This window comes from Periophthalmus magnuspinnatus, chromosome 1 (genome assembly GCF_009829125.3).
Source record: "Periophthalmus magnuspinnatus isolate fPerMag1 chromosome 1, fPerMag1.2.pri, whole genome shotgun sequence".
Taxonomy (NCBI): domain Eukaryota; kingdom Metazoa; phylum Chordata; class Actinopteri; order Gobiiformes; family Gobiidae; genus Periophthalmus; species Periophthalmus magnuspinnatus.
The window spans coordinates 20,066,483-20,093,878 of NC_047126.1; the positions used below are offsets into that span (position 1 = coordinate 20,066,483).

The window sequence follows — 27,396 nt, forward strand, 5'->3', positions numbered from 1 at the left end:
GAGAGGGAGAGAAAGGAAAAGAGAGGGAGAGAGCCTGGTGCTAATGTCCTCATGATGTAGTGGCTGTCAGAGCATTTGCTTCTGAGGCCAAATGATCCTGTAAGAACAGCACGGATATCGATCCAGCTATTACACACAGCTACCACATGGACCGCCACCGAGTATACGTGTGTCTGAGAGGGAGGGAGGGACGGAGGGAGGGAGGAGGGAGGGAAAAGGGAGGGGGAAGAGAGGGAGAAAGAAAAGAGTGGGGAGAGAGAGGGGATGGAGGGAAGGAGAGAGAAGAGAGTGGGGATAGAGGGGATTGGAAAGGAGCGCTGAGGGTGGGGGGAAAGAAAGTTAGGAAGTGAAGGGAGAGAGATGGGAGAGAGAGGATAGAGAAGGGGCAGAGAGAGAAAGAGAAAGAGGGGGTAGCGAGTGGAGGAAGGAAAGTTAGGAAGTGAACAGACAGAGAAAAGAAGGGGAGGGGGATATGGTTAAGAAAGTTAAGAAGTGATGAGGAGACATATAGAGAAAAGAAATTCACACAGGAGAGATAAAGGGAGACAAGAGAGGGACAGGAGAGAAGAAATAAAATAAAGATGGGGAAGAAGAGAGGAAAAAAGGTCAAAATGAGGAGTGGGGAGAGAAGCGCGCAGAGGTAACGGGCTAGAGAAAGAAGAGAGGGTGTACAAAAATGAGAGAAAGAGACAGAAAGAAGAGAGAAAACAGATCTACAGCACAGAGATGTCATAAAGAGGTGAGCGAGAAGAGAAAGTGAAGACCGAGAAGAGAGGGAGAGGAAGAGAAAGAGAGAGAACAAAGAGCAGGTGGAGCTAACAATGTCAAACAAATAGAGGAACAGGGTCGTCCTTTAAGAAGAGCTGGAAAAGGCTGAGCGAGGTGCAGTGTAATGGGATTGTACAGTACACCTCAGACAGACACTGACACACGGATTACACCAGAGAACAGCACTGAGGAAATCTAGAAAACTACAACTAATGTATCGGGGGGCGGGGTTTAATGTCCAAGTGAGAGGAAAATACCACTTCATGACATCACAAGGTGGAACAGAACACTTTGAGGTTTGGAGATGTATGAAGACGAATAATAAAGGGTTACTCAAACGTACGTGACTCAAACAAAACTCAACTCCAGGTATATTTTTGGAGGAGGAAACAACATTATAACACGGCTTAAAGCTCACAAGAGTTAATGTTGTGTAACGGAGGTCCTTTAGAGTAGAACTTAACACTAAATCCACTTTATTTTGCTACTAAACTGCATCTATGGTGTTTTAATAGCATTGCCTACTGTTCCTAGTCATTAGTTTTGGCAATTAGCGCAAAGTAGATAAATTTGCAGCGTTCTTAAATCTAATCGCGTGCCGCCTTCAGTGGACTTTGCAATTTCCAGTAGTTGGTGACATCACGTAGAACTGCCCGGATAAAAGACAAGTATTTATAAGCACCTGGCTGAAGAGGCGGGGTTTGAAATGCGGATACCTGTTAGAACTCCTCCTCCTTCTTCTCCTCTGTCACTCTATTCTTTAGTTCACGGGCACTTCCCAGTTTAGCAGCTCTATTTGAAATGTGGTTGTGGGCGGAGTTTAGGTGTTTAGTCCCACTTGAACAACTCTGAAATATGTTCAAACTTGAGTAAGATTACGTTTGGCCTTTAAATGAAATCCATACTCTGTTACCATAAAAATAGAACTTGAGAAAAAGTTATTATTTAAAGATCACGTAGGCGCCGTCGAACACAGCTGTCGCGCGAATGCATTAGTATGTGTGCGAGAACGTCTCTATGGAGATATGGGTGTTCCCTTTAGTATCATTCCTCCATGACACTTCATCAATACTCCCCTTTTACAAGATGACACATGCAAAACCCAGCGCACCCTGATCTCACGATACCCGATCACTCTTATCACCTTGATGACCATCTATCGCTCTTTCCACTCACACGTAAACACACAAATGAATTCGGCGTGCTTATATAATTATTTATTCTCCATCAAAAGTGTCACGAACGCAGCTGACACGCAAAATTCTTCAGAACACGCCGCCTTTTCCACTTCACCGCCATACAGCCATCTCCGATTCAATTACCCTCGTGTCAAGTGAAAGACGAGAGGAGCAAAACAACAAGTAAAAGGCGGTTTACATTAATATTTCAATAAAACGGTGTCTTTCCTTTTAGCAGGTATGTTTCCAATAGTCTTTGCTATATTTAAAGGTCCCGTGTTGTGCATTATTCAGCCCTATAGGACCGTTCTGGACACCTTGACATGTCAGTGCCTCATGTTTTATAGCTTGCAAAAATGTACATGTGGGGAAAAGCGGAAAAAGTCATTCAGCGCTGGTTTCTATAAGCGAAGAAAGCGTCACGGTGGCCAGCGGAGGGCGCCAGGAAATATCTGGTATTGGTGCATACTGGGGAAACGCAGTTCAAATAAGGTTAAAACAAAATAGCAGTTATATTGAAAGGAGGTGTATGTTAGAATTTTAGAAAACCGGAGTGTTGGAATGAACAAAATGAGGTGTGTGAGCTTTAAAAACACAGTGGAGCACTTTTAGACACGTCATTAGACTAGTGTTACCTCATTAAAACCATCCCTGGAGTTATTTTGCATCATTCACGCTGCTTTCAGTAATCCTCTGTAGAAAATCCTTTAACTCCATGTCTCACAAAACACGTGGCTTGAAATTTTGCGGGATTGTTACGTCATAGCGTCATGCAGTTTTTAAATCCATAAATCCATAAGAGCCAGACTGCCTGTTGTTTTAAATTAGACATTATTTTAAGTTATAAATCATACAATTCCAGAGAAAAAGGTACTCAAGAGCATGTTTAAAGGCCAATAATAATACGAACAATACGTAATATGTGTTCTTAAAGCGACACTATTATTCTCTGGAGGTGGCACGTCACCTGCATGATTCCATGGAAATAGAAAGTTAAAACTAAACTTTGGAATATTCACCATAGACAAAGATTGGGTTTATTTCATGTTTTTCAAAGCAATAAAACCAACCAAAATGAAAAAAAAAAAAAAAAAAAAAACGACAAACAAAAAAAACCTTTATTATTTTCTGTTTTTTGCCGAAAAAGTTACTGTGGCTTTAATTACTGCCTAATGACATTGCAAAGTGGAACTGAGCCTTTTGCAATTTGCATTACTCAAACTGCATTAATAAAACAATAGACAACTAAAAGGTATGTTTTTAATGAGGAAGTATTATAACAAAATGATCCGCTAAGTCTATGATGCAGAATATAGGACCCTTTAAACATCTTGCTTCTTGTTCATTAGCTCTATAATAAAGTCATTTGGCAGCTTGTTAGGCACATTAGCATCGGAGCAAAACACAAGTCTGCAATCAATCTTTCAGCGATTTGAACTTGTGCCAAATTTCCGTGTGAACAAATGGAGATGAATGGCCATAATGTATTAAATAATAAACCAATAAACAAACAAACTGTGGCTTGGTGGCTGAGGGGTAATAGCCTCACAGCAAGAAGGTCCCGGGTTAAATTCCTCTGGGCGCCATAGCAACTAGAAAAATTCCATGGTAGAGCCTTAGAAATGACATACTGCTGGCACAAGGTTTAGGAGCAAAATGTAACCAAAGTACCAAAAATATACAGTTTAATATTTGTTACTGTTGTGTTTGGATATTTCTGTTTAAATAAGTAGTCACATTTCCAAAACTGTTCCTATCCACAACTGTCTCCACTTCACCTTAACATACATAAAAAAAAACAAAGTGTTAGTGCGTAAATGCTTTATCAGCCCATCTTAACACCACCTTAAAAGAATCACCTTCTGAATGTGTGTCAGCTAAAAGGGAACGTGTTAAACATCTGGAGAAGTGTAATGAGTGTCACTTCACCACTAATGCACACGAGAGAGGAAGAAAGAGAGAAGGAGTGAGAGAGAGAAAGAGAGAGAGAGGAAGAGAGAGAGAACGAGAGATAGAGAGAGGGTAAGAGAGAGAAAGAGAGCGAGAGAGAAAGAGAGAGGAAGAGAGAGAGAAGATAGAGAGAGGAAGAGAAAAAGAAAAAGAGAGAAGAAGAAAGATAGAGAGAGGAACAGAGAGAGAGAGAAGATGATTATATATACAGTGAGAGAGAGAAAGAGAGAGGGAAAAAGAGAGAGAGAGAGACGAGACGAAGAGGGAGAGCGAGAGGGAGAGAGAGAGGTAGTGGTCATTCATTCATTTATTAAAAACTGTTTTAAGGACACCAGGACAAGTGGTTTATGTGGGAAAAGAATAAAACCATATAGCCTATGTTTAATGCTGCTAGTTTAACTGTAATTTAAACAATTTAAATAAATTAAAGGTTAACTGTCACTTTTCTGTTGGGGGTCCGTCATCTGGTTCTCTCAATGACTGCTTTTCCTAGAATGCTACACAGATTTTAAATGTATATATCTGTCATATATATATATATATATATATATACATTTCATTCATTCTGTTCCAAGTATATCTCAAGAGTGGGCTTGCCTTTACACAGATCTGACTGTAATTTAGCTTGTTGGCATCACTTGCTCATTTCCATTGGGCCAGACAGAAACAGACAAAGCATTAATAGTTCCATGGAGACGAGCAAACATGTGTTAAAAAAGTTACATAGTGAACCTTTAAAACCCACAAATGACCCTAATAGAAAGGCGGCACAAAAATACTGGACATGGGTAAAGATATTATGCAAAACTCTTTTTGGAGCTTTTAGCCATGTCATTAGAATAGTGTTCCCTCATTAAAAACATCCCTGGAGGTATTTTGCATCATTCACGCTGCTTTCAGTAATCCTCTGTAGAAAGTCCTGTGCCTCTGAGCCTCACAAAACACTCAGTTTGAAATTTTCCAGGATTGTGACATCATAGCCCCACGCAGTTTTTAAATCCATAATTGCCGGACTGTCTGTTTTTTTTAACTAGGCATTATTTTAAGTTCTAAATCATACAATTCTAAAGCAAGTTTAAAGGCCAATAACCATACAAACAATGCATAAAATGTGCTCTTTAATTGAACCAGGGATCTTTTTGTTGTGAGGCAAGCTGTCCACATATGCCACTGCCTCTATTCAAACCTATATTGGAAAACGTTCTATAAAAGGTTGAACACAATGCAGCGTCCTATCCCAAAAGTCCCACTTGCTCTGCCTGTCACCTGGAGTGCGACAGCCCTCATATTTTACATCTGAAAGTGCCCGGAGACCATGGATTTTCAGAACTCTGCATCTCTCCCTCTCTCTCCTCTTCCTCCTCCTCTTCTGCTCCTGAGGCTCTGCACTTGTGGTAATGGATTCGCTCGAAATGAGTTCTCTAAAACACAAGAGCGGAGGGGAGAGGGGGCTTTCACGGAGGGCACAACTTGTCACCCAGGCCCTTCAAACATCTCATCTGCATCGGGAAGAACTCTGCACCTCCTGAATCATGGTGCAACAGGTTAGGCTCACATAATGCCGGAGGATAAGATGATTTAACCTTGAGATGGAGGGAAGCCTGGATTTCTATAGTACAGTTTGGTTTTTAAATGAGTTTTGGAGATATTTGAGATAGTTTATGGTTAATAATCTAGCAGTTTCAGGACTTATCCACATTAAACAAAAACTGGCATAAATATCAACATAGAGAGTTAGTTCAAATTAACTTTATTATTATTATTATTATTGTTGCTACGTTACAGGTCACATCTGTGGTGTGATGACCCTGCTGATGAGAGTAAGAATACATATTTTTCAAGTTTGTTTTTTTTTGTTTTTTGTTTTTTTTTTCCATTTTATTTATTTACTTTTTTCCCATTTTATTTATTTATTTATTTACTTTTTTATTTTTACATTTTTTTAGGGGAAATAAGAACACCTGAAATTAGATAAAGGAGAGATAGGCTAGTTCATTTCAGGCAAAGCAATAACCCATACCAGAAAAGTAATAAAAGATAGAGTGCCTTTTTAATACTTTTGTTAGAGCCAATTAAAAATAAATAAATAGATAGATATTTATTTAAAATATAGCTTCAAACATGGTGTAACACTGACAAACTATTGACGAAATTATAGGCGATTAATACACACTGCACTCTGTTCTTTGACTCCTTTCCAGCATTGAGTATAAACCATTTGAGAGGCAGACCAGGGCTCTGAGTGGAGAGAGAGAGAGAGAGAGGATTGAAAGGAGGAGGATAAGAGAAGAGGAGGAGGAGGAGAGGAGAAAATCTGTATGGTTAATGATTTAATGTTGCCACTTGATGGAATGAAGTGTCTTGTGCCTGTTAACGGCGCCAAACTTAAACCCTCCAGTCACTTAGTCCGCTCTGCATCGATTTCTCTGGTCAGCAAGAGATTGATATTGAATATGACTGGCACCACGGTTCTGTGCTGTATGAGGCAATGTGCGCACGTGCCCTCTCTCTTTCACTCTCATTTTTTTCTGTTCCCTCCTCCTTCTCTCTTCCTCCTTTCTTGCATTTGAGCTGCAGTGTGAAGGAAACCAAGAATATGGCCTAGACCGGGGCCCAAATTATTCATGAGTTATGTTCATAGAGCAATTTAGTATCCAGTGCAGATATTTTAATCAATTGAAATAGTAAAAAAAAATAAAAAAATCTGAGTATGCATAGGCTAATAGTTTTGTTTTTTTTTTTGTTTTTTTTTTTGGTGTTTTGGGGGATATCTTGTTGTCTATAATCAGATTTTAATTCAATTTCATATGCTAACTTTGCAACACTGTAATAATTAGACTTGCAAATGCATGTAGGATCAAAGAATTGCATGCTCGATAGGCAAGGGAAGCATGAAAAGCATTATAGCACAACTCAGAGCTACCTGGGAACATGTTATTAAATAAAGATGTATTACGTAACTTTTCCGGTGGAAGGTTCTCTAGTAGCATGAGCCAATATCTGCATCGTCCACAGTATGGCATTATGTGTTTTTTCATCCCTCAAAAATACATTGAAAGATCTGATCTGTAACTTGGCCTGATAGTGGCAATTTACCTCTCCATGGGGACAGATACAATAATAATAATAATAATAATGCTATATTGTGGAAAATTCCAGGCAAAGTATTACGATCACATTGACTGTGATGACGAAGAGGGTATTTCGACATAGTAAGTCATGTTAGAAATCAATCAAAATGTAAGATGGTGATTGGCCTGTACTTAGTACTTATTACAATACTTAACCCTATAGTGTTGGATGCTATCGCCGCCAATAGTCTCGCGGCTGCGGACTTTCCATTACCGTAACTCCGCAACCAATTGTGCTCTCATGTGACTTAAAACGACATCTCAAAGCAGAGGCATGGGGCTATTTAAATATGTTACTGTCATTACGGTTATATGCTTATGTTGTCCCTTGAATTTGACCAATCAGAGCGCAGGTGCATTCAAGATTCTCCCAGTCAGTTATTTGAGGCGTCAAAGGAAAAATAAGGATGGATATGTAAAACAGAGGTAGTTGTGTGTAAAAAAGGCAAAAGTACATGCTGATACTTCCTTTAACATGATTTTTATGACTAAAAAACGAAAAAAAAAAAAGTCTAGGTGAACTATACTGGTCTATAATGTGCTCAGTCAACAGCTATATTTTTTACAGAATAACAATGCAAAAAGCTCAAAATATACAAAAATATCCAATTGTTGTTTTGGAGCTATGCAAAATTAAATATCACGTTTATGATCTATAATAAAAACTATTAAGAGGAAGAAAATGTACATTCACAGAAACGTTTAATATAATCTCCCAAACACACTTCTGCACTTTTGTGGTACATTTTATGGTCCATTCACACAATTGAACCTTGTAGTAAATTATAACCAAAACTCAGAGACGTTTTGAGCTCTATCTGATACAGTGGTCCAAACTCAATCCTCATTTACCTTTCTGAGCATCATAATCATTCAACCCGATGACTTGATACATGCATTTCACTATTTTCAGACACCAGAGCGCAGTTTTGAGGAGATTGTAAAGCTAACAACAACAACTAGCATGCTAATGTGCACTTCCTGAGTACTGGACAATGCATTCTCTCCTAATTAGACACTACCTGTACGCTGCTGACTTGTTTGAACTCAAGAGCTGCTCATACAGTTACAGTCCGGACAATTTTGCACACTTGTATTAGAAAAACAGTTCCTTTAATTGCTGTCAATATCGCCCCCTATATTTTGTATATGGAAAAACAGACTTACTAACCACATTCAGTTATTGTACAGTCGTGTCAAAGCAAGGACACTGTATATTATTTATTCCTAGCATTTCATCCTGTTTCATGCAACAGGGCGTGTACAAAAACCACCAAGCGTAATATCCATGTATCAAAACTGGGAGAACGGTGACAACTTGGCCACCGTATCCAGAAAAAGCATGTATAATATCTGTATACTTACATATTCACCTGTGTTATTGCGTTCATTCATCTTACATAAGTCACACATATGTTGTATGCCTGTGTCTGATACAGAGGTACTGCATAAACCCAATATCAATATAATATATGCAGCTTAGGCAAAGCAATAGAAGTAAAAATGTCCAATGCATATTAACTCTGCTTTTCTCATGTGATGTATAGTTTAATAAGTTTACTTCATCAATATTTGAAGTGCATATTTGTTTAAATAGGAAATATTTTTTGAGGTAGTTGGTAGTAAGGATATTTTCACCGTTCCAAGTAAATAAATGAATGGATAAAATAAAATAAGGGAGTGTAAAGTGTTGGTCCAATGATGATTTGGTCTTTAATATGAAAAAAGGACGACACAAATAGAAAATGCATGGTTAAAAGTCCTATAGTACACAAAATTGACTCTTTAAGCTTTAAGCCGTGTTCTAAAGTTGTTACTTACTCAAAAACATACTCGGAGTTGTGTTGTGTTTTGTTGTTTTGTTCTGCTCCACCTTATGATGTCATGAAGCGGTAGTTTCCATGTTAACGATTACATTTTACATTTTTTTCCAGCAGAGATTGGCAATTCCACAGCTGAAATCAACCAAACGATTCTAGTGAGGGTCTATGAAGTTAAAAACACAGTAGAGCACTTCCTGTATTACCTCATGACATCACAAGGTGGAACAGCACGTTTTCAATTTGAGAAAATAACTGCGTTTTTGATGAGGAAACAACATTATAACATAGATGAGAAAAGTGTGTAATACAGGCCCTTTAAATTAAAATGATACTGTAGGCCTAAAGTAAGCTTATAAATACATGTCAACATACAGCAACTTCATATTTTCGTATATGTTTCATTTCCAAATGTGTGATGTTTAATTAATACAGGAATGGTGACATGCACGTTAGCTTTACATGAGCTTTTATCTGCACATTTATGCAGCTACATCTCCATAATGAAGCTGATTTTGCTTGAGGGCTCGGCTAAGACAAACAAACTATAGGCCTACGGATATTAAAACATAAGGAACAAGTCACCTCTAGTTAAACAAGCTGGGGCCAATGTAAGTTTGTGTAAAAGGAGTAGATAAACTGAAGGGATTTTTGTTCATTAAGAAGTTCTAAATATGTACTTTTATGAGGAATACAGATAAACTTACAATCACAACAATGTATACATTCAGGCTGGATTTCACGCTCCTCATTTTCAGAGTTGTATATTGTTTTGCAAAAATAATGTAGTACTTTGCGTTATTTATTGTAAGTGGGCTGGCGGTAGTACAGCGGGTTAAGCATCCGACCTCTAACAGGCAGGTCATTGGTCTGAACCTCACCCAATAGTGAAATTATACTGCTTTTTATGGCAAGACACTGGTAAGAAAATGTGGCTGGATACACAAGAGCATCCAGAATAAAACTTATAATTAAATGTTCCCATGTAAAGTTTTTCTTGCTTCGGTACAGATGGATTGTATAAACAGCTCTTGAGGTCAATATACCAAAAAGTGTTCTTTGCTCTGCATCCAATTTGAAAAGTTTCTGGCCAATAATCAGGAAGTGCAAATTAGCATGCTAGTTGTTTTTACCTCTGTGGTTTCTGAAAATTGTGAAAAGCACTTATTAACTCATTGCAGTGAATAACTCAGATGCTACAATGCTTAAGTGAAAAATAAGTTTGGACTCATAGACCGTGTATATACATGGACATAGCTAGCTAACCTGCTAGCCGCCACTTTCCAAATAGGAAGTGATCGTGGGCGCACTTCGACTCTGGGTCCAATTCACTTTACACTGAAAAATTGTCACCGCTCTCTCTGCAATTGCTGCAGTGAGCCTCATCGTTTTAATCTTCAAATGTTCGTATTAACCCAGTCTACATTTTTATTTCGCTATTTTGTCCATAAATCAAGACATGAACATTAATAACAGACAAGTTTCAAGTTTCAAGTTGATTGACAGCGTTGCTAAGTGCCCGCTCCCTGCAAAAACCAGCGCCGTGGACTGGAAAGGGCGTTACCTTCAACAACCTCTCTCCGGATTGGCTCTTTGGTTGCTATGATACCTGCAGTCGGAATTCCAAATACGGAACTTGACTCCAAATTCTCTCCTAAAACGGCTAGCCTCGATGAGCTTCATTTGACCGGATCCAAACTGTTTAAAATGAGCTAGTTCTATTGTTGACATATTTAACTCCGTATAAATCTGATACTCGGTCCTTTAACATGTCCCAAAAAGAATTCTGTCTATTTTCCTTCAGAAATGCCCATCAATCATGAAGTCCTCAACTGCATATTCGGAGCTGCGACTTGGATTTGTTGAGCGTGTTTGGAGTGTAATAGCTGAGGTTAAACTGTTAAGAAGCTTAGAAATGCCAAATGGATTAAGTGTTTTGTTGACACATAGTAAAATAATCTGGTTAGCGTAGACACGATGCACTGCACACGTCCCCTCTCCCCTCTTCACTTCTGGACATTTGCAGACCCGTTCCCGTTACGTGCCGTCAGTCGCGGTGTTCAGATTCAGCGTGACACGGCCAGATATGGGGCGGGATGAATGAATGTTTTAATCCCATTGTGTAATCCTCGTGAGGACATGTGTTTGTTGGTCCTGGGCTCGGCGATAACTATAGACCAGAGATCACAGACCAAAGATTGTCGCTGTAGATAATAGATTTAATTATTTTATTATCAACACAGGATTTGAGTAATACACATGGGAAGCGATGTTATGATGTCCCAAAGTATTATCAAATATCTCAGAGTAGAATTGCCGGTTTTGCAATATCTACAGTGGAGCAGTGGTTTAATTGTTTACCCACAAACCAAGGGGTGCTGGGTTCATATCTTCCCTGAGTGCATGCTATTGTAGTTAAAGATACATTTCATCCGCATTGTTGTTGTACATGGAAAGGTATCTGGCATAAAAAGAGCAAAATTAAACTGTAGGCGAGGTTCACATTAGGTAAGAGGTTGCTCCTCCAGTTAGGTACTCTTGCTCCTGACAAATTGGGTAAAATGCATAGAGCAAATTTCTGTATAGAGGCAGTTTTTAATTGGACTCTATTACGATTAATCACATTTATTTAAGTGCGGTAATAATCAGTAAGTTGGGTAAAGCACTAATCATAGACTGTGTAAAATTGGATTAAGTGAGTGTGACGTCACCCGTAGTGCTCAGCTCCAGCCAAATGAAGCTCATCGAGGGGTGAATTTGGAGTCGACTTCCATATTTGGACTTCCGACCGCGAGTATCATAGCAACCGAAGAGGAGTGAAGTGAAGCTGTTGAAGAAAACGCCTCTTCCCACGCTTAACAACGCTGTCAATCAAACCTATTGCTGTTGCTAGAGGGAGTGACTTTGGGGAAAGAAGGCAGCTGATTTAGCTCTTATTAATGTTCATATCTTGAGTTACGGACACAAAAGCGAAATTAAAATACCAGGATCACGTAGAGCGGGTTAATACGAACAGTTTAGGACCAAAATGATGAGTCTGACAGCAGCAGTTACAGAGAGAGGGGTGACAGTTTTTCAATAGAAAGTGAATTGGAGCCAGAGTCGATGCAACCGGAAGTGCGCCCATGATCATTTCCTATTTGGACCGCAGCAGTTAGCGGGTTAGCTATGTCCATTTATATATACAGTTTATGGCACCAACCAGGTCAACGGTTTGAGTTCTGCAAAGACAAGCGGACACTGTCTTTGCGTCTTTGGGCAAGACACTTCACCCCCCTCATGCCTATAAGTGTGATGCTTTTGACACTTATTTATACATATAAATGCAATGCCTTAACCGCACTATGTATGTTATCACACTGTTTTACTTTTATGTATTAGTATTAGAAACACTTCTGTAATTTGTTTTCTAGATGACGGCTAATTTAGCTACTCAAAACCGTACGCTCGCTCACCCTGTAGGCTCCTCCCTCTGTGACACCTGTGCTATAGTGCCGTGTGCAAAAGTCCAGGTGATGAATGTAACTGGATCTGATTGTCCTACACGCCCTTGCTCTCGATCCGTCGTATACCTTCTGTAGACCTACCGCTGAATGCGAATTGTTCATAGAGGACACAATGTAAATGTATAGCTTGCCGTTACTGTCTGCGCGCGAGATCACCGATATCGGGTGTCACAGGAGCGGCAGCTGGGCACCCATGGGTCCACACACCATACAACTGTTTGACTGTATGAGACCGTAATTACGTGTGTGTGCGCATGTTTGCGAAGCCTCGTGGGGACCTTGGATGATCAGACGCCTGGGATACAGATGTATATTACGTTTCTCCAGCAAAAAGTTACATTTTAGACAAAAAAATCAGGAAATATAACTAAAATTCTAAAGATTCATGTGCATAGATGTCCAGAGTAGGCCAATCATTGCAGGTTGCGTACTTTAACAATTTTATAATTTAATGAACTAATGGAAGGTCATCCGCAACTTGACCGCTGACATCCTACAACTACAAATCAGCTACTGTTATTGGCATCATTTATACTGCTCAAATTCCATGGTTTTGCCAACACACAAAGTAGCTTAAAGGTGCACTCTGTAACTTTGCTGGTTATTTACTACCTTACATTGCCTTCTCTTTTTTTTTCTTTATATTGATTTAAATTGCACAACAAAATATTTACCTTTAAGTAATGACCTTTTTTAATAGATAACGTTATGTTTTTTATAGCCAGAGGTGTCTAGAGTAGCTAAAAAGTATACTCAAGTAAGAGTAACGTTACTTCAGAATAATATTACTCAAGTAGAAGTACAAAGTAGTGGTCCAAGAAATACATAACATAACGTCTGATTCATAATTTTAAGTTAATGTAATTTGAAGGACAAAATATTAAATAGTCCACAAAATCTGGTATTTTCAAAAGATAGACACAAAAATTTGAAAAAAAATATCATATCTGAAGGAGTGATGTAAGAAACACAAATGTTTAAATCATTCATTGTCTACGGACTTAGAAATGTACCTCAGCAGCACCGCACCTTTTATGAAAACTGCTACTTCAATAGAATGTTACTCAAAGTACGCTGCTAGAAAACTACTCTGAAAAGTACAATTTCTTCAAAAAAGTTGAGTAATTGAGTACTGCCCGTAGCCTTTTTTATTCTACTTGTGTTACATGTACAGATCTGTATGTGTGTCTTGTGTTGCTTTATTCGTGATCTTTACCGTTTGGACCTAAATCCTTAAACTATGTGTCCAAGTATTTTCCCTGCAATTAATGTTGTTTATGTCTAAAAGAGCACGATTTTGGTCGAGTTAGATCCGTTTTGATTTGATATAGATTTGATATATAAACGATAGTCTATGAAGTGTCCCTGTTTGACACAAAAACCTGACCTACGTGTCGTACTGTTGTGCGTGTGTGTGCGTGTTAGTCTCTCTATTCCACTGGGGACACACAGCCAGACGCCTCAAGTTTAATATTTCCTCTCTGGAGAACAAACAATGCACCGAGCCTTCTCCCTTCTCCTTTCTCCTTTATCTTTGACTTTCCCTTCTTCTTTCTGTTTTAGGAGGATTCAGAGTCTCTCATCCATCCATCCCTCTCTCTCTCTTCTCTCCTTTTCTCTGCTCTCAAGAACAAAGCATCCGATAGGATCACCCGGGTTGGTTTGGGTTACTGTCCACACTCTGTGCTGTTATGTGGAAGCGGGGCGGTGTGTGTGTGTGTGTGTGTGTGGAGCTGTGTCCCTCTATGGAGCAGATGTAGAGCAGTGTCTGAATACAAAAAAGTCCTCTATCAGAATGGGACAGGTGAGAGGCCAAGGGGACAGGTGAGAGGACGAGGTGGCAGGTGCAACAAACAATGCTATCACAAAATCAAAAACGTGTCGCGAGTGAAGAGACGTTCACGCTGCATTCAATGGGATTTATAACAATTAAATGGAGTTAACCTTGTATAAAGGGATGTGCGAAATTAGTTTATTTTCTTTTTCTTTTTTTATGTCATACAGCAAAGCAAAGACAAAATTTTAAAATGTAAAAATACAAAAAAAGGACAAAAAATCATTATATTATGTTTACTATGTCTAACAAATCAAATGCTTTTTTTTTTTTAACACAAAAAAATAAAGATTCATCCAGAATGTTTTTTTAAACACAAAAAATAGGGATTAATCCAGAATGTTTTTTTTTTCTTTTTAACAAAAAAATTAAAAACTAATCCAGAATGTTTTTTTTTTCTTTTTAACAAAAAAATTAAAAACTAATCCAGAATGTTTTTTTTTTCTTTTTTATGTCATACAGCAAAGTAAAGACAAAATTTAAAAAAGTAAAAATACAAAAAAGGACAAATCATTATATTATGTCTACTAACAAATCAAATGCTTTTTTTTTTTAACACAAAAAAATAAAGATTAATCCAGAATGTTTTTTTAAACACAAAAAATAGGGATTAATCCAGAATGTTGTTTTTTTTCTTTTTAACACAAAAAATAAAAACTAATCCAGAATGTTTTTTTCTTTTCTTTTTTCTTTTTTTTTGTCATACAGCAAAGCAAAGACAAAATTTTTAAAAAAGTAAAATACAAAAAAGGACAAAAAATCATTATATTTTGTCTACTGTGTCTAACAAATGAAGTTTTTTGCTCCCATAAAAAGTATCTGTATTACATGTTAAAGTAATACATTTGACCACAAGATATTCCTCCTTATTCTAAAGCAGACTTATTCAGCAAAATCAACTTTATACAGCTTTTAATCATGTTATAGTTATTTCCCTATTTATCCTCTTGAAGTTGTATTTAGTGTGGTTCATACATGTTCACCTCCACTGATACACACCCACTGCTCTGTGCTCACTTCATTCTCCAATTTTATTTTCTTAATCGGTGATACACTTAGGATTTGGCAGTGCATAGTCATTTTGGTACAAATGAAAAAACAAAAAAAACAAAAATCCTCTGTTCACTAGAGTGATCTGCATCTATCCATCGGAGGAGTCGACAGCTGCATGGATCTCTGTTATGATGACATTTATGGCGATGTCAGCTCCCATCGGGCAAAGCAGTCAGCAGACTCGTATTAAGTCATTTTAGATCAATATTGCAATTTAAAATGGCCAAATTATAACACAGTGATTCACAGGTGTCATAGATTGTAACTGTACAGCAGACACAAGCACGATATGTCTTCTTTAAAGCCCCACTGTGTAAATTGAAGAACGCCTTTAATTGTTGAATAACTCAGCAGTATAACAGTGAGTAGTAGCTTGCATTCTCTAAGCAGATAAGTGCATATACAAATAAAACGAGAAAACCCCAAAGCACAAATTATGCCAATGTGTTTCAGTAAACAGTAAATTATTATTCACAGAAATCCCCAGGACGCCTCGTACAGCAGGAATACACCAACATCACACACTCACATTAGCACTACTGTCTCAACTTTAGACTTTTATTTATTATCCATCCATTTTCTTCCGCTTATCCAGGCTGGGACGCGGGGACAGCAGTCTAAGCAGGGGACTCCCACACTTCCCTCACCCCAGACACTTCCTCCAGTTCTTCCAGTGGGACCCCAAGGTGTTCCCAGGCCAGCCGAGGAACATAGTCCCTCCAGCGCTGCAATTTGGAGGTGAGAAAATACGTGGAGATGATACAGTGGTATGCTCTGTTGTGTTAACCCCATTAGACAATTTACACAAGGCACTGTTTAGTCTGGGCTCCGCAGGAATGTAATAGAAGTGGAGATGGTATCGGGCGGCTTAAAGATGTCCATATGTGAAGGTGTGGTACTTTTAGGGCTGTGTTTTTGAGCGGTGCGTGAGCGATGAGGAGGGAGGAACGAGGACGTCTACACCGTATCTTACACAAACACTTCAACAATAACATATGTGACACTCGGGCTGAATTTATAGTGTTTTCTGATGCATTCTTCCGTTTTTTCCTACAATTCAGATGATAAAGTTCTCATGTGTGTTTTCATTTTATTTTTCCTTTCACGCTATTCAATTAATACTATTAAAATGAGCAGATGTAGTAGCTTTTGTTTATATAAATCCTCAGACAGAAGCGGTTGCAGTAATGAATGGAAATCAAACACACACACACACGCACGGGCTGAAAAGAGCGTTAGGGCAAATTTTAATATTTCCATGGAAACAGGCAGGAGGAAGTCCTTTGTCAGGCTAAATAAGAGTCAGGTTTGTGGAAAAGCAAGCCAGCTCCCAGCAAGGACATGTTTTTTTGTTGTTGTTTTTTTTCAAGTTTTCAGTGCAATAAACACAACTAAAATGTAAAAAAAAATAATTCTAATAAATAATAAAAAAAAATTTAAAAAGAGAGAGAGAGAGAATTAAAAAAAAACATACTGCGGCTTTAGTGTAAATAATTATTGCATTTTTTATGCATTCATAATGATGTATCCTGATAGCGCACCTTATAGACAGGAATAAAGTCAATCAACTTGAAATTAAATTTAGAATAAAACACAGAAAAAAAAAAAAAAATGTTTTGTTTTTTCTATATATTGGTATATATTGCCACAAAAATAAAATACAAAAAAATAATGATAATACAATACATAATAATAATAATAATAACAATAAAAACAAAATACTACTACTACTACTACTACTACTACTACTACTACTACTACTACTACTACTACTACTACTACTACTACTAATAATAATAATAATAATAATAATAATAATAATAATAATAATAAAACTGTGCCATCTTGCAACAACTCACACACCTATTACAGACTGTATTTAATTCTCTCTTAATTCCCACACACACATTATTTATCAAAGCCAGCAGCTGCGTGGCAATTAGCCTTAGAAAAGATGACGACTACTCACTTTTAGACAGCGTGTCCTCGGAGCTCTGACATCCACAGAGCTATGGCATTTCATAAAAACACCAACAAACTTAATATAGAAAACAAGCTGGCTCAGCACTTTGGATTGTACTGTTAATTACCACATCAGGTCCTCAGTGTACCTCTCTCTATGTGAGTGCCATCTAAGGGAAATGTAAGACTACTGCTTTATTAAAGATACACCTGTTTAGTTCACGTGCGCAAATATTACTGTCGTTAATTAACAGTTTAAAAAAAAAGTACGAGCGTCATAAAAATAAATGCTATTTTCTTGCAGTTGCAGATAGTATTAGTATTTTATTGCATGTTTACACTGTGTACGCAGACACTGGGGGCGAGGGGGGTTAAGTGTCTTGCCCAGTCATCCATGGGAATTGCACCGCCAACCTGTGGGTCAAAGGGTCTGGCTGCTACTGATGATGTTCACGTTGTTTTTTTTTTCCATGGTAATACAACTGGGGAACTGCAGTTACACAAGTATAACATGTATGCTAGTATGACAAGAAGTAAACAGAAAAACATTGCAATAAAATACAAAAATGTCAAGTCTAACAATATGAATTTTGCTAAAAGGTTTGCAGTATCATTAGAAGTACCACGTCTGAAGGAGGGTCTGTCCTGGTGAAGTGCAGCGTGACAAAACATACAGCGCCATTCACACAGACGGGAGGAAAAACTAAAACTAAATTTAAAAAACTAAACAAAAACGAACTCTGCACACAACACAACACAACTCCGCCCACGCCAAGCCAACTTTTACAAAATCAGGGAATCATTTAGCTCCAGGAAACCAAGACACACTTTGTAATCATGCATTCATATTTGTGTCATTTCTGTCAGTATGGTGTGAGCATAGAGTGTGGTGTGAAGAGGGAGAGAAGGAGAAAGAGAGAGAGAAAGAGAGAGGGAGAGACAGAGAGAGAAAAGAGAGAGAGAGAAAAGAGAGAGAAAAGAGAGAAAGAGAGAGAAAGAGGGAGAGACAGAGAGAGAAAAGAGAGAGAGAGAAAAGAAAGAGAGAGAAAAGAGAGAGAGACAAAGACAGAGAGAGAAAAAGAAAGAGAGAGAGAGTAAGAAAGAGAGAGAAAAAGAGAGAGCGAGAAAGAGAGAGAGAGGGAAAGAGAAAGAGTCAAAGACAGAGAGAGAGACAGAGAGAGAAAAAGAAAGAGAAAGAAAGAGAGAGAGAAAAGAGAGAGAGAAAAAAAGAGAGAGAGAGAAAGAGAAAATGATAGAGAGAAAGAGGGAGAGGGAGGGAGACAGAAAGAGAGAGAGAAAAAGAGAGAGAAAGAGAAAGTGAGAGGGAGAAAAGAGAGATATAAAGAAAGAGAGAGAAAGAGATACAGTGAGAGAGAGAAAGCAAGAGAGATAGAGAAAAGACAAAGACAAAGAGAGAGAGAGAGAGAGCAATGAGTATATGTAGAGTATATGTAGAATATATGTAGAGTATACGTAGAGTATAGGACGCGTGTAGGGCACTTGGGTGTAGTAGTGTATGTGTAATAACGCCACATAGACGTCCCTCGTTTGGTGCCATAATGTAAAGTATGCAGACGGTATGATACAAAGATAAATCACATTCCCACCATTGCCACTGTCAGACGTTTTATCTTATTTGTAAAGTGTATATAGGCTCAGTGAAGGAAGGTAATGAAGTATAAGTTATAAAGGACTATACTTAAGCACAATTTTTAGGCATCTTTACTTAATACATTTTACAGTGGATACTTTTTACTACTACTACATCGCTACATTTGAGAGCAGGTATCTGTACTTTCTGCTCCACGACATTTTTGAACAGAAAAGTAAAAAGTACTTTTCATGATTTGCAGGTTTTTACTTTTACTTTTGACTCTGTTTAAATGTGTTAAGTTGATTTTTTTCAAGTGTTACTAAACTAATCTTTTACTTAAGCAACAAAATAGAGTACTTCACCCTTCACTGTGTATGTTGCAGGGTACGTAGTGTAAATAATGATGCAAAACACGCAGACATAAGATCCAGTTGCGCTCATTATCCCCTGAGTGGCATCATAATGTAAAGTACGTAGGCGTATAATGGATACAGACAGATCATGTTCCTACCATTGTCGCTGTCGGACTTGTTCTCGTGCTCGGTATCGGTGAGGGTGAGCACAGAGTTGGAGCGGCTGGACAGACAGGAGCTACGTCCGGAGGTCTTGCCCAGGCCCCCGCGGCCCCACAGCCTCATGGCCCTCTCGGGGGACATCACGGCCCCGCTGTCAGGCTCCAGGTCGGGACACGTGCCCACAGAGAAGCCCCTGTGCGGAAGGCCCATCTCCGAGCAGAAGGCCAGGCCGCGGCGAGGAGGAGGCGGCTCGCAGATACCCAGCTGACGAAGGCTGAAGTGCTGACCTGAAGGAGAAGAGAGTGACAGAGTATTACTAATACTGCAGCTACTACAGGAGTACTACTATAACTGCAGATACTACCAATATTGACTTGGAAAAAAAACACACACAAAGAACATCATATTGCTAATATTATTACTACTGCTACTACTTCTTCTACAAGTATGTCTACTACTTCTACTACTACTAGAGATACTACCAACACTGACCTGAAAAAAACTAAACAAAAAAACAAACATACAGACGAGGGACATCATATAGCTAATATTACTACTGCTGCTGTTACAACTACTACTTCTACTACTACTATAATCGCCCAAAACATACACCTACAAAACATATCAGCGATGCAAAATACTACTACTACTCCTACTGCTACTACAACCTTACAGTACAATAAAAAGAAAATCACTCAAAAATAACAAATCTGATGAAGTACTTTAAATCAGACTGAAGGGACTCATAGAATTTGAATAAACCACGACTAATCTGACTCTATGAATATGTATAAGTAAGGCCGAGATGAAATGAATAAAGAAAAAAACAATATATGTAAATGATAAAGAGTCATAGTAAACTGTGTGCTGTTTGTGTGTAGTATTAGGAGGTTAGTGTTAGTGTTTCTGAGGAAGAAGTAGAACAATTCAGGACTCATTACATGTGAGTGAAAGATTACACAGCTGTAGGTCAACGTATTATTAAAACTACTGCACCATTATTTACAAAGAGCCATTAGGCCACGTGTACTTCATTATATACACGAGAAAAACAACATACGTACAGTGCGTTACATCACATACTGCTACAGCTATATGTTATACAACCAAATCTATCAACATATTCATCATTTTAATAATCATTTTGCTGTTATTGTTTGTTATTGTTACATATTTGTACAAGTAAAAGTCCAAGTCAATATTCAGACATTATGAATGATCAGTGCTTTAATGTAAAATCTGGATTTGATTATTTTGCCATGTCACTCAAACTGAATTTAAGATACAAAAAAGTAATCTGTCACTAATATATTTTCAAATTAATGAAAAGAAAATACTGTTCATTAAAAATACCTTCATTCATCTTTAATCTCTAAATAATAATAAAAAAAAAATCTAAAATAAGGCTTAGTTAATGAGTTAATTAATGGTACAACAATAGATAATGAGAGCTGCGTTCAATTAAAAGTTGTATTAATTTTAATGAGCTTCATTAGGGCAGCAAAGAAAAGATGAAGGAGTAATTACGATTTTTTTTTTTTTTTTTTCCTTCTCAAATATTGACTTTCTGCTAATTGGCACCATAGAACAATGGATGCATTCTGTCACCAGCAACAACATGTCAAAATGGTAAAAAAAACATTTATTTTATTATTATTATTTTTTTTACCTAAGATGACTCTTTGTTATTCAAACATGCCATGATCAAAACAAAATTTAGTGGATGAACAAAAGCAGAACAAATAAAGGATTTTGTACAGACTTGAAATAATAATAGGTCTTTAGTGAATGTTCAAATGTCCAACAAAATCATTGAAAAAATATGTATAACTGGGGTAAGGTGGAAATTTAATAATAATAATAATAATAATAATAATAATAATAATAATAATAATAATAATAATAATAATAATAATAATAATGATATAAACAATAATTATAATAGCAATAAACAAAAAATAATGATAATACATTCATTTGTGCAGTGTGTTTCAAAGAACAAAAAAAACATACAAAATAAATAAATAAATACATAAAAAGTAACCTGCATGTTTCTTTTTTTCTTTTTTTTTTTTCTTTTTTAAATTTGTATTTATTTATTTATTTTAAGAGATTGTTTCTGCTTCTCTGAAATGGACAGGATGATTCCACAGCATAGGGGCCTGGTAACGGTATGGCATGAAATAATAATATTAAAAATAATAATAATAAATAAATAATGATAATAATAGTACTTTCTATTATCAGCTTTGAAAACCTTTATAGAAATGGTACCATATTCTGCATAGAAAAAAGACACTTTTATCAAGTTTGTAATCAGCGCAGTTCTCAGTCATGCAATAACACTAAACTGAAGTAGTTTTGTACAACTGGGACTAAATCCAAAACTAAACCTGGACTAGACCAAGACTAAACCAGGACTAGACCAGGACCAAACCAGGACGAGTGAGTGCACCTTTACGCTATAGAAGAGAAAAAGTCCTGTGTGCTATAGGCTCAGAACACCGCAGTTTGTGAGACTGTGACAAGTCCGGGCTCCTGAGAAAACAAATCCTGCCAACTCAACACAACTCTATATGTGAAAAATGTATTAAGCGAAATAGATCCTCCAGTATATCTGCAGCTGCGCGCGTGCTGTTTCTGCATTTATAATGGAATGTTTTTTGGGTAAGGAAAGGACTTCATTTCTACTAAAGCAAGAACAGTGAGATGACCTTTTAAATCATTTGTTAATGTCACCACAAGCGCAGAGCAAAAAAAAAAAAGGGGTACTGTCTGAAGCACACCCAAATTATATAGTTTGCCTCAACTGGACTCGAAAATCTGATACTAATCGATACTAAAACTAGTATCGAAAATAGATACTCATTTGAGCAAGTATTGATACTATATGCAGATACATATATAAGACCACGTGGTAATATGAAAGAAGGTACTATGATTTAATGTTGAAAATCACATTCTATTGTCTAAATTAAGAGTTGTTTTTTGTTTTTTTTAATCATTGTGGTATCAGGATCTTTATTATTCGGAATACAGATGTCCCTCACTATATTACGATTCACCTTTCTGTGCTGTATGTTTGCAAGTTTTCTCCCCGACAAAACCCACAAAGTCAAAAACGTTCTGCACCGACAAAGGCGCCTACGAAGATTTGAACTTTGAGAGTGTTTAAACAAGAGAGAAATGTGAGAAAATGTGTATAAAATGTGTGGTGAGGGGTTTTACAGCCTTAAAACATATATAATAATGTTAAAAATAAAGCTGACTACTTTGCAGATTTTGCCTATTGCAGGTTGTTTTTAGAACGTAACCCCCACTATAAACAAGGGACCACTGTAATACAATACCACTGTAAAAAAAAATGTATATGTCTTGAGTGTTCCTCACCTGGTCTGGTGTAGTCATCCTGGTCGTGGCGCACCATTTCCTTATGTCCTTTGGTTGTTCCGTACAGTAACCTGACACAAAGTAACACACACATATGTAATGGTAAAGTTTGGCTACTTGCACATCTGATCGTATTTCATTTTTTCCACAAATATGAACTTAATATGAACACTTTAAATACAACTACTTATGAATATTCATATAAACTTTAAATAAATAAACTAAATAATTGTGAAAAGTAACCCATGTACCCAATTGTTTTCCATGTAGTTGCCCTATCATCACCTAGAAACCACTTAAAATAGACTAGTTCTTTTTTTCACCTTTTTAGACAGTGAAAACATAGACTTTATTCATAAATGGACATAGCTAATCTGCTAGCCGCCACGTTCCAAATAAGAAGTAAGCGTAGCGGCACTCCCGCCTCCATCCTCTCAGGCTCCAATTCACTTTACATTGAAAAACTGTGGCCCCTCTCTCTGTAACTGCTGTTGTCAGACTTATCATTTTGGTCTTAAAATGTTCGTATCAGCCCGCTCTATAAGATCATGGTATGTTTATTTTGCAAATTTGTCCGTAAATCAAGATATGAACATTAATAACAGACAACTTAGGCAGCTTCTTTCCCTGAGGTTGCTCCATCTGGCGTTAGCAACAGGTTTGATTGACAGTGTTGCTAAGCGCTCGATCTCTGCTAAACCAGCGGTGCAGACAGGAAGGGGAGTTACCTTCAACAGCCTCGATCTGGATTGGCTCTTTGGTTGCTATGATACTCGTGGTCGGAATTTCAAATATGTAACTCAGCTCCAAATTTGCCCTATAACTGCTAGCCTCAACGGGCTTAATTTCACTGGAGCTGAGTACTATGCGTGACGTCACACTCCCTTAGTCCACTTCTGCATACAGTCTATGAGTGAAAATCAGTGTGCTTAAGTAGTGCAGATGTATGTTTGTATGTAAACGATGCGATGATGAAATGAATGCATAGTCCCGTGAAGTGCTGAGTGTGAAACCTGGTCTGGTCCTGGTGCTGGTCAAAGGCCTTGAGCGTCTCACTGGAGGAGTAGGACTTCTGTGTGGGGACGCGGAGTCCCTGAGAGCCCAGAACACAGTCCTCACTGTCCCCAGAAGAACCTACAAACAAACATATGAAGACATACAGAGAAGGCAATCAATGTAGTGTATGGACATGTACCACTGTCACCGACAGTATGATGCTAGGATAAAGCAGATATTTGGTTTGATTTTATCATATCTAAATTTGTAGTGGAGATTGTGAAGTGAGAGTTAGAATGCATGTATGTATGTGTGTGTGTATGTATGTGTGTATGTATGTGTGTGTGTATGTGTGTATGTAGGGGTGTGTGTATGTGTGTATGTAAGTATGACGAAAAGTTATCTCAATTTCACATGTATTGACACCACAAGATGTGCATAATAATTATAGAAATGTCATCTGCCCAAATCTCAATTAAACACTATAGGCTTAAGCAGGGATGTGATGTCATCAGGACGCAGCAGAACACACGCACACACACACAAATAGGACAGAAACATGGCGGCTCTGAGTCATCCTCCACCTGCCACAGAACACTTGAATACATTTACTTACTCATGCTCAATATAAATAGATATAAAGCCAACATAACATGCCTCCATCTTAATCCACTATTTCACTTCTTCCTGGGAGATTTATTATGATGTCTGTGTTCAAGGAAAACAGTACCTTATTTTCTTTTGGGAAGTTGGCACTGAGATTATTAAAGCTCTATCTTATTTTGAAACTCACAAACTATCACAGGACCACAATTCAGTGGAGAAAACTATATGCAAAGTAGGGTGAGTGGATTACAACAGTGGTGGAAAAAAGCATTCAGTTTTGTTTCTTAAGTACAGACAGCAAAAAAAATAAAAATAAAATAAAAAATCAAGTACTCAATACACAGGTATTAAAGTACCTGTTTAAAATATACTTAAAGAGTAAAAAGTAAAAATATTTTTCACAGACACTAATAAAGGTATAAATGTAATGATTTTGATATGGGTTTGTGCTGAATTTTGTTCAACAGAAACAATTGATTTGATATTTTTTCCTAGCTGTTTTATTTGATAATAAAACCCCCAGCCTTTACAACAAGTCTCAAAAGAAAATAAAAAAATACTTTTCAGTCCTGTTCAAAAATGTACAGTAGAAAGTACAGATACCTGCTCTCAATTGTAGTAAAGTAAAAGTAAAAAGGATTCACTTTATAATATACGTGCAAATACCTAAAATGTATACTTAAGTACTTTGTTACGTTCCACCACTGAATTACAATAATCAGATATTGGTAAATGTCTTGGGGGATCTTAAAGTTTTGCAAAAAGTGTGAAAGGACTGTAAAAAGAAATATCATGTACTGATATTGTTTTTAATGCTAATAGATTATATTCCATATTCCTTTAACATTAATTTAACAGTTCCGATGTTGAACTGTTCTGAATTAACAGTAAGGGGCATTCCTACTTTTATGGTTGTAAATGTCTGTCCTTTAGTCAGTACTCACACAGAGCTGTTCTCTCCACTACTTGTTATAACAACACTCACTGCGGATCGCCACAATAACTCTATTAAATCTAACCACAAATAAAGTCTGGATAAAAGCTTAGGGCATGAGATTTTGAGCTCCTCTTCATAAAACAACAGAACAGAGGAGGCGATCAGTCCTGCTTCATTTGACCAGTCTCACCCCTGCCCCGCACCATCAAAATGCACCCACCCTCAACCATAGAGCACCCACAAGACCCTCATCACGTCTGACCTTTGGCCCCTGTAACCCCGCTCATGGACTCTTTAGAGAGAATGATCTGTGCTGCGGTGCTCAGTGGCTCCGATCAACACCAGATGTGCCGCCCTGAGGAGCACTGCACCCAAAGTCACTGCAGCACAAAAAAGTGTTTAAAAAGGCATGGTCAAGGTCTTAGAAACTTGTAATGACAAATGGGAGTGAGCTGCACTGGATTTGAAAATGTTTGTTACAGAACACTTTTATCCAGAAGAAAGAATATTTCTCCCTCTTTAAAAACATACCTGAAGTTGTTTTTGGCATAATTCACTCTGATTTCAGTAACCCTCTCTAAAAAGTCCCCTGAGCCTTACAAAGCACTTGGTTTGAAATTTACCAAGATTGTGTTGTCATAGGTAGAGACCCTGCACAGTTTTAGGTCCATAAATCATATTTGTCAGTATTTAAATAAAACAGGGTGGGAGAATCTAACTCAATAATATATCCAGAATTAATATAGTACATTTCCCCCCGTCTCATCGGAGTAGGGCCCCTCCTTGTCCTTTTATATATGTATTTAATTTGCTGTCTCGCCATTGTAGGGCCTGCGGTTGTCCTTATTTTGATTTAAATTGCATTATTTTATTTAAATTCTTATGTATTTTTTGGTATTTTATTTTTGTTGTTTTATTTATTTTTATGTACATTTATTTTTACATGTGTTTGTTTATTTTTTCACCATTAAAGGGCCTGTGGTTGTCCTTATTTATTTATTTATTTTTATTTAAGTAATGCTATTTGATTAAGTTTTTAAAGTATTTTTTATTATTTTAGTTTTACTTTATTTTTGTTGTTTTATTTATTTTTAAGTACATTTATTTTTGCATATCTTTATTTATTTTCTCACCAGTGTAGGGCCCGTGGTTGTCCTTGCGGCCCTTGGTGAGCGAGCAGTAGGGCCGGCGCTCCTTCACTTCCATGATGCTGCGGCTGGTGCTTCGGCTGAACATAGAGGCATGCTGGGAAGCCGCATACAGAGAGAGACGTCCCGGGGCAGCTCAGCAGGAGGGCGAGTCGTGTTGGGGTGGAGGTGAAAATCTGCAGAGACACAGCAAAAATATGGTTAAGGTATGGTTCATTGTCTCAGTAGAGAAATTTGTCCTCTGCATTTGACCCATCCTTCAATGCAGCTGTGACAACGTGCTAGCAGTGCAGTACCCTGGGCACCCATCCATCTCCAGATCTTGAGCTAGGCTTGGTGATGACTGCCTCAGTTGCAGGATTTTTTGGGTTGCAGTACTATTAAAGGTCCTATATTAGACTCTTGTTTAAGCCATGTTAAAATCTCGTTACCTCATCAAAAACATATCTGGAGTTGTGTTTTGTTTCATTCACACATCTATCAGTAATCCTGCATTTTAGGCTGGAGTAAATAGCTACCTTTTACCTCTTGTTCAGTAGAGTTTGGCAATTCCAGGGTAGAAATTATTATATCCAAATGATTCTAGAAAAGGTGTATGGAGTTTAAACACAGTGCAGCACTTCCTGTATTATCACATGACATCACAAGGTGGGACAGAGTGTTTATTGTTTGAAAGAAGAACTCAGCCTAAATATGCAGGGTCACAGGCTGCTGCTACTACTACTACTACTACTACTACTGCTGCTGCTACTACTACTACTACTACTGATTGAGATGGTTTGGACATAGGAGGCCCAGTGGGGTTAGACGTGCAAGAAACTGGAAGAAGACTAAAGCTGTACAAATGTAGTGAAAGAACACAGAGTTTGTGTAAAGGGGGGTAGTTTACCTTCTTATTTACCACTAAATCTTATCTAACTACTTACAAGGTCTATGTTTACCACACAAGCAACACTGTACTGACATTCCAATTATAGCTGGAGCTTTTAGTGCGACAAACTGAGGTTC

The 27,396-nt window shown here is 37.6% G+C and overlaps 1 protein-coding gene across 1 annotated transcript in view; it reads right to left on the bottom strand.

The window, feature by feature from the left end:
• Positions 1-27,396, bottom strand: part of LOC117393469 (teneurin-3) — a 516,796-nt gene that overhangs the window by 408,626 nt on the left and 80,774 nt on the right. The window contains exons 3-6 of the mRNA XM_055225737.1: positions 26,374-26,564; positions 23,715-23,835; positions 22,702-22,772; positions 19,308-19,598 (exon numbers count right to left, since the gene is read on the bottom strand). Coding sequence (XP_055081712.1) covers positions 19,308-19,598; positions 22,702-22,772; positions 23,715-23,835; positions 26,374-26,476 — 586 coding nt within the window. The 5' untranslated portion in view covers positions 26,477-26,564. The remainder of the gene's footprint in view (positions 1-19,307; positions 19,599-22,701; positions 22,773-23,714; positions 23,836-26,373; positions 26,565-27,396) is intronic.